Raw genomic sequence first — 12,525 nt, 5'->3', positions numbered from 1 at the left:
TACAACCTTGACTGTCAGGCCTGCCGAGAAGGTTGGGCTTGGGATAAGGAGGGGACTGGGGAAATAGGTAGCCCCTCTAGGTGGATCTTTCTTTCCTAGTCACTAGCAGCCTATGGGATATACACTTTCCAGGAGAAGTCTGGTAAACACTGTGACCTTGTACCAATTCTACACCTTCCCTGGCCTCAGTTTTCTTTCGGAACCACTGACTTGGGGGCGTGGCTTTCCATAGTTGAGGGGGAGCCTGGAGGAGATCGGGGTGCGGGGGTGGGAGGCGGGCCCCACTGGTCGCAGCGAGCTGGCCAGGCGCACACACCGCGGGGCGCTCAGAGCTGGTGGCTCCGCTCCTGCGGCTCCTAAACCCGAGTGGCGCCTTGCGGAGAGCGCAGCGTCGGGCACCTCTTGGCCCGGGACATTGGCGGCCCGTCTGGACCCCGGCCCCTAGAGACCCGGGCGGAAGACGGCGGGGACCCCGCCCGGTCCCTCCCGCGGGCAGGCGGGGCGGCCCCACATCGGACTCCTCCCCCGCAGCCCGGCAGGGATCAGTCGCGGCGCGCGGTTCCGCAGGTGGCAGCTATGGCCCAGTCCTGAGCGCCCCGCCATGGCCGGCGCCCCCAGCCTGCTGCGCCTGGCGCTCCTGCTGCTCGGGGCGGTGGGCAAAGCCGGCCCCCGCCCGCAGGTGAGCCCCGGGGACCCCGGCGACAAATGGGAGGGGGATGCTGCGGTGTTCTGCGGGCGCTGGAGCTAGCGGAGGGGGCCCTTGGACTTGAGGGAAACTCCAGGACCCCAGCCAGGCGAAGTGCAAGGTTCTGGGGAGAAAAGGGCTGAGGAGTTGGGAGGTCCAGGTGGGGAGTGGACGCCAGGTGACTACCCTCGTCCTGATGAGATGCCTCACTTCTCGGCCACAGCTTCTCTGCCAGGGCACCAGCTGCCCCGCGGTTGCCTTGCTCTGACTTCTGTGACGCATCTCTGTCCTTCTCTCCCACTTTTCCAACTCTTTTTTCCAAAATCCCTAGGCCCCCCGCTTTCCCCTGTGTCCAGGACCCCTGTGGTGCCTCCCCCTACACTCAGGTCCTCCATTCTCCTGTGTGTGAGGTACCCAGGGATCTCTAGAGAGCTGAAAGGGCCTGGCTGTGGAAACCTAGCTCCTTCCCCCCATTATCGGCCCCTCATACTGTCTTTGACTCATAGCCCCAGGGACCCTGCTAGTGGCAGCTTGTTGTCCTTCCTGATGACCTCCCAGGTGGCACCGGATTGCCACCCTCACCCCAGCCTCTGCAGCAAAGCAAGCAGCAGGTTCCCTGCTTCTTCTGAATTAGCCAGGCCCTCCCACAAGCTCAGACACCTAATCCAGTGCCCCCTTTGATGAATAAGCCACCAGAAAGCATTATGGGGGCACACAGGCACATCCTACCTCCTTGGTGTCGCCAAAGAATAGGTTGCAGTGGGACTCTTGTGAACTCTTTTCCCACTCTGTCTGTCCTGCCTGTGTGTCCTGCCCCAGGCTCCTGCCCTGGGCATGATGGTCAGTTGCTTGTGGGGAGGGTGGTTGTTCAAATGTGCCAGGACACCCCTGAGCAGAAGAGGTCCAGGCCTGGGCCATGTCCTGTATGAGGGAATACTTTGCCCATCATCTCCTGTGTCCACTCCCAGATCTAAAGGACTGAAACCTTTGGGAAGTGGGCCTGCATAGGGTTGAACTTGGTCTGAAATAGGGCAGGGGCAGACTTCCCCCCTAGCTGAGAATCCAGTTGTGGACAGAGGTGCCTCCCAAGGAAGGGGCCAGCACTATTTCAGCTCCCAAATCCTTTTCCAGATGAATCCTCTCCCTCTCCCTGTTCTCCAGGGCCAGCTGATCCCAGGAGACACCTCCCCCAGTCCCTGGCACCTTCCTCAGTGTTCCCCCATGGGCCATGGCTTTCCTGGTGACATTGGGATCTTTCCAGAGCCAGGACTGCAGATCCACTGCTGAGTTCCCTCTTGTGAGCCGGGAGGGTGGGGGTGTGAGCCTCCTGCTCCAAGGCTGCTGCGGGCCAAGTTTGGAGATCAGGCTGGGAATGAAGGAATAGAAAGATCCAAGCTTAGGGCCTGCCTGTCTTCTTCTCCGAGCCTCCTTGCCCAGAAGTATTATCCTCATAGCATCTTACTCCTCGGCTCTGGTCCATACCAGCACCTGGGTGGCAGACATACAGGCCGTGAAGAGACACCCTGGAGTTTTTGATGGGATGCCCTTGCTATGGGGGTACTGACAACTGCGGCTCCTGCAGAGATCCGCGTGACAGGCAGCTTTGAGGTTAGATTACAATCATTACGACGCGACCTCATGAACACACAGAAGACTCGAAACTAAATTTTGTGGTTTGCTTTCTGTCTGTGAGGTCAGCAAAAATTAGAATGTCTCCCTCCGTGTCACTCACGGTGAGGTGAGTGCTTAGAAACAGGGTTCCCTAGGCGATGTGGCCCAGCAGCTTAGGAACAGGGTGGAAAAGCGTGTAGGTCCCAGCTCTTGGCTCACACCTTCCTCCTGGGGGCCACGATGGCTGATGGCTGAGGGAGCAGGTCTGGCGAGGCCAGAAGTTACTTCCTTCCAAGGTGAGGGATCGCTGAACTGACTTCTGCAAAGTGTGACCTAGGCTACTCCATCACGGTTTCTGGGAACGGATTACTCCTCTTCCCTGTTCATGTCTACCATGGACCCTCCATGGGGGAGCTGGGCTACTGGGAAGAAAGGCAGATCTTTGACACTTGAAGTTCCAGGTGGAAATGGGTTCTGATGTCAGCTCTGCTCTTAGCCTTCAGCAGGACCCTTGATGATCCTGAACCTCAGTTTTCTTAGCAGTAAAGCAGGGGTTGCAGGATCTGTCATGGAGGGATGAAAGAACACGGAGGGGAATAAAGCATTTGTTGGTTCCCGGAATGACAGCTTGAGACTTCTGGGAGAACTGTCCTTTGGAACCTGGTGTGTCCCCAGACTGCAGAATTGAGCCTGGAGCAGGATTGTTGGAAGCCCCTGGCCTCTGCACTCCAGCAAAGGGCAGTGGAGGCTAAGGCTACAGCTTGGTCTGGGTGGACTTTGTCCCTGGCTGGGCTTCCTTCCAGACGTGGACCCAGTATAGGGCTGGCCAGGAGCAGCCAAGAAACCACATCCTGTCCTCCAGTGCCTGGTGCTGAGGAAAAACAGGTCCTTCACTTACTGACTTACTGCACTCATTCTTAGGCAAGTCTCTCTCTCTCTCTCTCTCTCTCTCTCTCTCTCTCTCTCTCTCTCTCTCTCTCTCTTACAAAGAGATGCATATGAGGGAGAGATAGAGTGGGAGATAGGTGTGCAAGGTATACAAGAGTTCCTATTTCTCAGTTTGTTTGTTCGGGACCCTTTGTGTGACAATCTGGATGGGAATCACCACATATACAGCAACATATCAGCATGTAATCACATATCCGTGTGTGTGTGTGTGTGTGTGTGTGTGTGTGTGTGTGTGTGTGTGTGTGTGTGTTGGTATTCTGCCTGTTATACTGTACTTTGGGGAAGCTATGGGGTTGCGGGTGACAGCCTGAGGAGTGAATGGGATCTTCTGGTATGTGTCCATGTAGGGGAGAGGTACTGTGCTTGGGACAGTGTTTAATGTGTGTGATGGTGTGAGTCAGGTGTGTGTGTATGTGTGTGTTGGTCAGTGTTTCAGCATGTGCCCGTATGCCGGGCAGTCTGTGTGTGATGGTGTGGGGACGGGAGACTCAATGTCAGGGTCTCAGTGCTGGGAACATCCCTGAGGGTGTGAGGGGTATTGTGTGTGACAGTGTGTCTGTGAGAAGGTACCTGAGTCTGAGCGAAGGTGTCTGCAGCTTGCCTTGCTCTGTCCATCTGGTCAGCTACCTCAGGAAGGACCCTAAGAAAGCAAAACATGGACGCAAAAATATAGGACTCAGCAATGGGAAGCGTGATCCAGACTCTGAGAGGGGACCAGAAGAAAAGTGTGGTGTCCCAGGAGGAAATGGCAGAGACTCTGCAGGGTTGAACCTAGTTGGGGTGAGGAGGGTATTCTGTAAATTGTCTTAGGAGCCCTTCTGAGGGGCCCCACATCCCTCCTTCCTCCCTCCTCAGTGGTCGAGTGAGGCTTGAGTACTCTTTTCTCCTAGTCCTCAACTCCATGGTTTCCAGAAAAGGAAAAGCCCTGGTGCACACGCTCCTGCTGAGCCTGCGGAGGATGCCCTGTGCCAGGGTGCAGGCTGTGGACGGAGCAGACACTGAGCACAGTCTGCAGGCTGTGAGCTCCTCAGTGTTCCATTCTGCATCTCTTGCTACTTCTCCTGGGGACATCCCCTCCTTGCTGTTCCCTCCACCTGGGCATTGATCCTCCTTTTTTTTCAAGCACTCCAGAAGTGCTGGTCCTAGGAAATACTAGCCTGTCCTGGCCCCTGAGCCTCCTAATCTGTTGTCCTAACCAGCACTGCTGCCCTGGGACAGCCATGTTAATTTCACTCTTTGGGGAGTTTATGGAAATTAGAAGGAAGACTCCCAGATTCAGGGAGCCAGGTCTGGGGTTCCAGCCTGTCTTCTAAACAGTGGAATCCTCAGGACCAGCCTCTTCCATGTGCCAGGGGCCATTGTAAGCAGAAGCTCAGTTGTCAAGGTCCTTGACGTGTGGACTCTTGTGGTTCCTTTTCACGTAAGCAAGCTGAACAGTCACAAGATCATGGACCTAATTTATGGGAGAGCTGCAGGATCAGTGCAGATCTGACCCCCAAACTAGGACTGCTCCCTGTTTGCTTTGTCACCTGGACGCCAGGGCCTGTGGCACCCAGGGACCCCAGGTTATCTCAGATCCTCCCTCTCCCACCTTTCTCTTTGCCCAGGAATTGCCCTGGACATCTCTGTGGACGTCCACATGTACATGCATGTGTGTTCATGTGGGGAGGTCGATAAGTTGTGGCCATGCATACATTCATGCATGCATTCATGCATATGCACGTGTGTGTGTGTGGAGGACCTGAGTGATGTTCCTCAAGAGCCATACACCTTTTTGTTTATTTTTGCTTTTGGGGTGGTGGTCTCTGTCTCTGGGACCTGGGGCTTGATTATCGTGCTAAGCAGTGTCCCCCAGGGCTCTTCCCGTCCCCACCTTCCCAGCTCTAGGATTGAAAGTATGTGCCACTGTACCCAGAACTTGGGTTCTGGGTGTGAAATTTAGATTTTCATGGGTTTGAAGGATGCAGTTTATAGACTGGGCCACCTCTCTAGTCTGCTCACTACAGCACCTTTGTCCCTACTATGCCTTCCTGTTGAAATGCCTATCTTCCTTGCTAGGCCGGCCTCCATTTCCGCTTTCTGTACCTCTCAGCCCCTAGATGACCCCTCAGGTCAGCACTGAGATCTCCCTGAGGTCTTACACCCAGTGCCTTCTACATCATTTGTCCTGCAAAGCATCTGGCCCCAGCCACAAACAGCCCGAAGACTCCCAAGACAGTGTCTGCCCACCATCTCCTCTACTTAGCACAATTGACACTCTATGGCTTGGAGAGGTTGGGGTGGGGCAGAGAGAAAGACAAGGCCGCATCTTAACAGAGCCCCAGTCTGATGGAGACCAGGCCTGTCCTAACAGCCCCGGTCTGAAGTTAATTTCATGTCTTCACTCTGTTCTTAGCCACTGTCCAAAGCCTCTTCGAAGCTCCCAGGGTGGCTAGCCATCAAGGTCCCGTCTCCAGCCTCTGACCCCTCCTGTCCATTGGGAGACGCCACCTTCTTGGGCCTCCTCCATACTCCCTGGCTAGACATACCTGCTGCCTCAGTTCCCAGCAATGACCTTGCTTTCTGCCACCTCTGCTACTAAGAGCAGACATTGTGAGATTCCTCCTTGTCGCTGCCTGCCCTCACGGGCACCACTGCCACGAGAATAGAGGAGGAGGGAACTAGGAAAGGCAGTGGAGGATGTGGCATCAGTCTGCCATGATTTAGTCCCATGACTCTGCCACCCCTCAGCAGTGGCTCCGATCACAACACCACCTTTGCTGTCGGCACATTGGATTTCCCTTTTTAGTCTTTTTCTTTTTCTTCTCCAAGCAACCACTGCTGACCTTTGCTCTCAGAAGAACTTGTCCTTCAGGGCAGCCTCACCGGCACACTTACTTCAGAGATGTTGGTGGCATTCAGCGCAAGCTTGACACCCCCCCCCCCCCCCCCCCCCGCTTCAGGACCTTTCCATGTCACCAGGGACAAGCACATGTCACTATGTGTTGTTCTGTGGTGATGTCACATGAACTAGGACTCTGCACAAACCAGGGCAGGCTCACCCAGAAATCAGATGTGTTGTGTGTGGGGGTGGGGTGGGGTGGAGGTGTGCTGGGACTTTGGGGCCGGGTATCTGAAAATCAGCCATTTTATTTCAGCACCTGTGTGCCTCTTGTGGCTTCAGAAGGTGAACTTCTGGGCTGCAGAGGTGGCTCATGGGGTGTTTGCTGGCAAGCCTGATGATATGAGTTCAATCCTCAGGACCCCACGTGGTTGGAAGGAGAGAACCAACTCCCACAGGCTGCCCTCTGACCTCCACATACCCGAGGCACACTGTGGCGACACGTGTTCTCTCTTGTGTGCACCCACGCACATACATACACTCATATGCGAATTTAATTATCCAGACTTTAATGCAAGGGGCTTTCTGTTCATTTTGAGATCTATCACCCACTTCTAATTGGGTGATATTTATAACATCTGTAAGGATGTTTATGAAAAAGTTAGAAAGCACTTCAGCTCAAGGCTGGCTAAAGGGAGCACTCAGAAATACGAAGAGGGATGTGCTCAGTAGAATGGGTTTGTTAAGGCCACATGCTCAAACACCAGTGCCGTTAAACTTATTTAGGCTCCTGTCCCTCTGTCACAGGAAAGAGGCCACCTCCCAGGGCAGGCACAGCTTCTGTGTTCTGGAACTTTTCTGTCTTCACCCTGCCCTTAGCACCCTGAGGCTTAGCAACCAGGCTGCCAGCAGATCTGCTTTCTATTAGACGAGACACTGGGGCGTGGGAGGGTCTGTGGACCTCGTAGGGCAGCGGTTGAGTCCAGCAGGGGGAGTGGGTGATAATTCTGGCTCTTTATAAGACCTCACAGTGGCCACATCCTGCATCCCCGGGTGTCCTGCATCCTCTGGTGCTGCAGGTTAGCCGCTGAGCTAGATGACTGTGTACCAGCCTTAGCTCTGCTTCCTGAGACACTGTGTGCCTTTGACAGAATCTTCTCTTGACTCTCCTAGAATGAATGGCTGGAAGCAAGACAACTCCTGCATGACTGACATCAGGGGTGGGGAGGAGCCCCAGGCTGTGATGCAGCCCTGTCCCTCAGGAAGTCTCCTCGCTGAGGGGAGATGAAGGGCAGATGGGACCATGAATGAGTCACATAGTCTCTCCATCTGCACTCTCCTTCACCTCCCCGAGCATCAATCCTTTAGACACTTGCTGGGTACTTTCTACACGTCAGCCTTGCACAGTCCCCTGGGCAGGAAAACCACACAAATAGGTTCTGCCTAGATACCCAGAGTGGCAGTCACGGGCTCTCTCCCCTTTCAGAAGTTCCTGGTAGGCTTTGGTCCCCTGGAGATTAAGGAACCAAGGGGATGGGAGGGAGCCAGTGGGAATGGAAGGGGTTGATGGAGCCATGGGGCTTCCGTTTCTGCTCTCCCTCTTAGGGTGCCACGGTGTCCCTCTCGGAGACAGTGCAGAAATGGCGAGAATATCGACGCCAGTGCCAGCGGTTCCTCACTGAAGCACCGCCTCTGGCCACAGGTGAGTCCGGATGAGCCCTCATCCCGCCCCCACCTCCCCCACCCACCCACCCACCCACCCACCCCCCCCCCACCCCCCCCCCCCGTGCTCCACACAGCTCCGGGGAGGCTCTGAGGATCCAAGTCCCATGGGGAGAGTGCTCAGCATCCAGTTATCCCTGTAGGGAGAGTGCTTAGTGAGAACTATGGGGAGATTTCTTAGTGTCCAGTGGTCCAGTGATCCTGTGCGGAGCCAACAGCCACTGTGGCGTTTCAGTCTTACAAAGATGGATATTACACAGAGAATCTGGTTTGTGTTGTCTTTGGGATTTTTAACTACAAAAAAAAGATTTGATCATAAAAGCTGTTGAGTTAAACAGATATGTAAATGTTAAAGGTACCTTAACTTTAACAGAACATCCCACAGTGACTGACCGCACTGTGTCTTCAATGATGTGTCTTCCCACTCCCTTCCCACCCGTTTTCTTGCAGGCAGCTTTGTGGGTGCTACTTTGTTGCCGTCTTTACTTCTAGAGCAGGGCCCCCACTTTCCATTCCATGATCTCCTCAGCCCTTCCTTAACTGTGTATAGATTGAAGTCCCAATGTACGCATTTTACAAACCTATCTTTATTTTTTTGAGACAAGATCTTATGTAGGCCAGGCTAGTGTCCTACTCACTGTGTGCATGTACCATGACTGATTTAGAACTTCTGATCCCCCGCCTCTATCTCCCATTAGCATTCTATGCCTGTGTACCACCACACCTGGCTTATGCAGTGTTGAGGGCCGAACCCAGGGGCTTCTGCATGCTAGACAAGCATTCTACCCACTGAGGCCAATAAGAGTACATCTTTATAGGGTGGTTTAAAGGTTACAATGTTGGAACCAGCTGGGCTTGGGTTCAAATCCTGTCTCTGATCATCACAGTGACCTGGGGAAGGTTTCTTCAGCCTCGTGAGCCAGCATTTCCCTCCCATCTGTGAAGAACAGCTCAAAAATGGCTTAGACGAGATGTCTGTTGAGTCCTTACTCCATTCCTTCTTCTACATAACACGCTGCAGCAATGCTCTGTGGGCCAGGAGATGCCTGCATTCCACAGAGGAGGACACAGAGATGTTAAGGAACTTACTTAAGGTTCTGTCCTGATGAGTAACAGGGTCCTTCCTTGGTCCCTGCCCCATAGGGAGAGTGCTCAGCCTCCAGTGATCCCTGTAGGGAGAGTGCTCAGCATCCAGTGATCCTTGTAGGGAGAGTGCTCAGCATCCAGTGATCCCCATGGGGAGAGTGCTCAGCCTCCAGTGATCCCTGTAGGGAGAGTACTCAGCCTCCAGTGATCCCTGTAGGGAGAGTGCTCAGCCTCCAGTGATCCCCATGGGGAGAGTGCTCAGTCTCCAGTGATCCCCATGGGGAGAGTGCTCAGCCTCCAGTGATCCCCATGGGGAGAGTGCTCAGCCTCCAGTGATCCCTGTAGGGAGAGTGCTCAGCCTCCAGTGATCCCCGTGGGAGAGTGCTCAGCTTCCAGTGATCCCCATGGGGAGAGTGCTCAGCATCCAGTGATCCCCATGGGGAGAGTGCTCAGCCTCCAGTGATCCCCATGGGGAGAGTGCTCAGCATCCAGTGATCCCCACGGGGAGAGTGCTCAGCCTCCAGTGATCCCCATGGGGAGGGTGCTCAGCCTCCAGTGATCCCCATGGGGAGAGTGCTCAGCCTCCAGTGATCCCCATGGGGAGAGTGCTCAGCCTCCAGTGATCCTTGTAGGGAGAGTGCTCAGCCTCCAGTGATCCCTGTAGGGAGAGTGCTCAGCATCCAGTGATCCCCATGGGGAGAGTGCTCAGCATCCAGTGATCCCTGTAGGGAGAGTGCTCAGCATCCAGTGATCCCTGTAGGGAGAATGCTCAGCATCCAGTGATCACTCAGCAGAGGTTGGGGAGTGCAGCTTCCGGGAGCTGGGGAAGAGACAGGAAGGAAGAATATGGCAGCCCGGGACTCAGGGACTACTCACCGCCTCTACAGGCCTCTTCTGCAACCGAACCTTTGATGACTATGCCTGCTGGCCAGATGGGCCCCCGGGTTCCTTCGTGAATGTCAGCTGCCCCTGGTACTTGCCCTGGGCCAGCAGTGGTGAGTGTCCCTTTCCATGTTCCAAGGACTCTGGGGTAGGATGGGACATGGGCTCCCTTCTTCTGGGAACCTCCTCAGGCCCCTGGAGGGTGGACCACCCTTTGGTGGTCATTGGATAGTCAGCAGTGGCAGGTGCAGTAACTGCCTGAGGTGTCCTAAATCTGATGCTTGTGCAGGGGGGCGGGGGGGGGGACATCACTTAAGACAGAAATGAGACCCTCTGACTTAGTGGTCAGCGAAGGAGCCAGGAGGGAGGAAAGCATCATGGGGGGCAGAAAGGAGATACCTGGGGAGTGTCATTGCCGTGTGTGTGTGTGTGTGTGTGTGTGTGTGTGTGTGTGTGTGTGTGCATGCATACATGTGTGTGCATGCACGCATGTATGTGTGTATGTGCATGCATATGTGTGTGTGTGTGTGTGTGTGTGTGTGTGTGTGTGTGTGTGTGTGTATGTATGTCCTAGAATTGACACCTCAGCTCTTCCTGACTCTTTTAAAGGTTCATGGGGAGCAGTGCTCAAGGGTATGGTGGGCTGGCCCCTCAGACCTTGGGCAGCCCACCTCTGCCTACAGAGGAGACTCTACACTGGGCAAAGTATGACCTGGTGGGAGATTCGCTTTCTGCAGAGCCATGCAGAGGGCCAGGGCGCCCATGACTGCAGTGGTAATTTACAGGCCTGTTGCGTCATCCCAGTTCCTATGCTGAGACTCTGTGGGAGCTAATGGGGACAAGCATTCTTGCTGCAAGGAATCCCAGTGTTCACAAGGAGGGAAAAGATACTTGTGTGTATGTGTGTGTGTTCATATGTGTGGAGGTGCCTGTTTATGTACAGGAGAGAGTCCACAAGTACTGTCCTCCATGGAGAGACTAGAGGTCAACTTTGGGTTGTCCTCACAGACTGTCCACTCCCTTAGCAAACCCTGGGGATCTGCTGTCTCAGTGTCCCCAGCCCTGAGATGACAGGCACATGCTATCGTGCCCTACTTCTTACACGGATGCTGTGGGACTACTCTGAGGTCCTCATGTTGCATGGCCAGCACTTTGCAGACTGAACCATTTGCCCAGCCCAGCAAAGACATTTCATAAGGTAATGATGGCCAGTACTTATTGAATATCTAACTGAGTCCAATTCTATCCTAACTGCTGCCTCGGGGATGCGCTTGCCTCGATAAGGAAACTGGGGTGCCGAAAGATTTTAGTCTCTTGTTCCAAATGAGGTGGTGACTGGTGGAATCCTGAGAACCTAGTACTTTTCTTGGCCACTATCCTCAGCAGAAACCAGCCTGTGAGCAAGCATAGGAATGAGGTCAGGCTTGGGGAAAGCCAGAGGTCTTCTTGGAGGAGGTGGCCTGGCAGGGCGGACATGAACTTCTCTTTAGCATGAAGTATGGTCTGATGGGGCTCAGGCAGGTCTTCTAGAGAGGCCCCACCCATCTCTCCTTGTGCTACTCAAGACAAACCAGGGTCTGAAAAAAGCAGGCTCCAAGTGGATCCGTGGCCCTCCACTCAGAATTCCTCAGCGCACGTCGCCTGTTGACAGGCAAGACACTCATTCAATCCTGCCCATAGGATAACTGCCTGAGGCAATTACTCCCATATTCCCTCCCGCTGAGGAGAAAACAGAGATATGACCTGACTTCTCCAAGACTCACAGCTAGCTTGGCTTGGCAGACCTGGGCGTCAGGCCAGGAGGTGGGGTTAGTCTCTGCATTTCATTGTTTAATTGTTGAGCAAGGCTACCTGGGAGCTGGGCAGTGCCTGCACCGTGTGTGCGGCCCTGGGGCTGGAGACAGGTGAGTGGTCTGAATGACCTCCATTGGCTGGGAACACGTTAGTCAGGGCAATGAGGTCCTGCCCTTTCTCTCTAAGCCATGCGATCCTGTGGCCCTGCTTGTCGAGGATCCCAGTGGCTGTGTGGTCAGGGGCAGTTTCTAGACCTCTCTGTGCACTGGTTTCTTTGCTCACTTGGGAGCTGGGATGGAGCCAAGTGATGTGGATGGGAGAGGATTGGAGACCCCTGGGGGGGAAAATAAGTCTCGGTTCATGTTTCCCACCCGCCCTACATGCCTTGGCAACTTCCTGCATGGCGCACAGGTTCCCTGCCTCAAAGATTTGGGACCTCTGCTTGGGCATCCTGGCTGAGCCCCTAGACCCCAGGGAGCCAGGCGCGGGGCAGAGCCTATCACTCAGCACTAAGCGCCCCCAGCTCTGCCTGCGCTTGCGGCTCCATCCATCACCTTTAATTTTATTTGAGCAGGAAATAGGTCCTGGTGGTGCCCGTTTATGAGCGAACACGGTTTTATTGCTTTCTCCATGAAGATAACGGCCTCTGCACAGGCCCCCTGCCAGCAACCTCCCCTCCCTTCTCACCAGGCTAATTTACTCCTCCTCCTCCCCCTCCCCCTTTGGACACCCAGATCACCAGCTCTGCCTCCCCTCTCCTGAGCTGGGTATCCACAGAGACACCCACTGGACTCACACAGTGCAATCACCATACTAGAGGGGCTTCCTAGCCCCACCCAGGGCGGTGGGGGATGAGGAAGGGGCCACCTCTGGAGCATTCTTAGCCTGCCTCAGGGAGCAGCTGGTGGAGATGCCTCACAGCGTGAGCTGGGGACAGGGAGATGACAAGCAGGCCTTGTCTCTGGCGGGTTCTCTA

The 12,525-nt window shown here is 54.7% G+C and overlaps 1 protein-coding gene across 1 annotated transcript in view; it reads left to right on the top strand.

Moving 5' to 3' along the window:
- Positions 1–568: 568 nt before the first annotated feature.
- Glp1r (glucagon like peptide 1 receptor) overlaps positions 569–12,525 on the top strand; it is a 35,949-nt gene continuing 23,992 nt past the window's right edge. Inside the window, exons 1-3 of the mRNA XM_036168129.1 lie at positions 569–679; positions 7,671–7,767; positions 9,761–9,868. Coding sequence (XP_036024022.1) covers positions 602–679; positions 7,671–7,767; positions 9,761–9,868 — 283 coding nt within the window. The 5' untranslated portion in view covers positions 569–601. The remainder of the gene's footprint in view (positions 680–7,670; positions 7,768–9,760; positions 9,869–12,525) is intronic.

Source organism: Onychomys torridus, chromosome 18 (assembly GCF_903995425.1).
Source record: "Onychomys torridus chromosome 18, mOncTor1.1, whole genome shotgun sequence".
Taxonomy (NCBI): domain Eukaryota; kingdom Metazoa; phylum Chordata; class Mammalia; order Rodentia; family Cricetidae; genus Onychomys; species Onychomys torridus.
The sequence above is the reverse complement of the archived record's forward strand: the minus strand, read 5'-3'. Positions and strand labels throughout refer to the sequence as shown.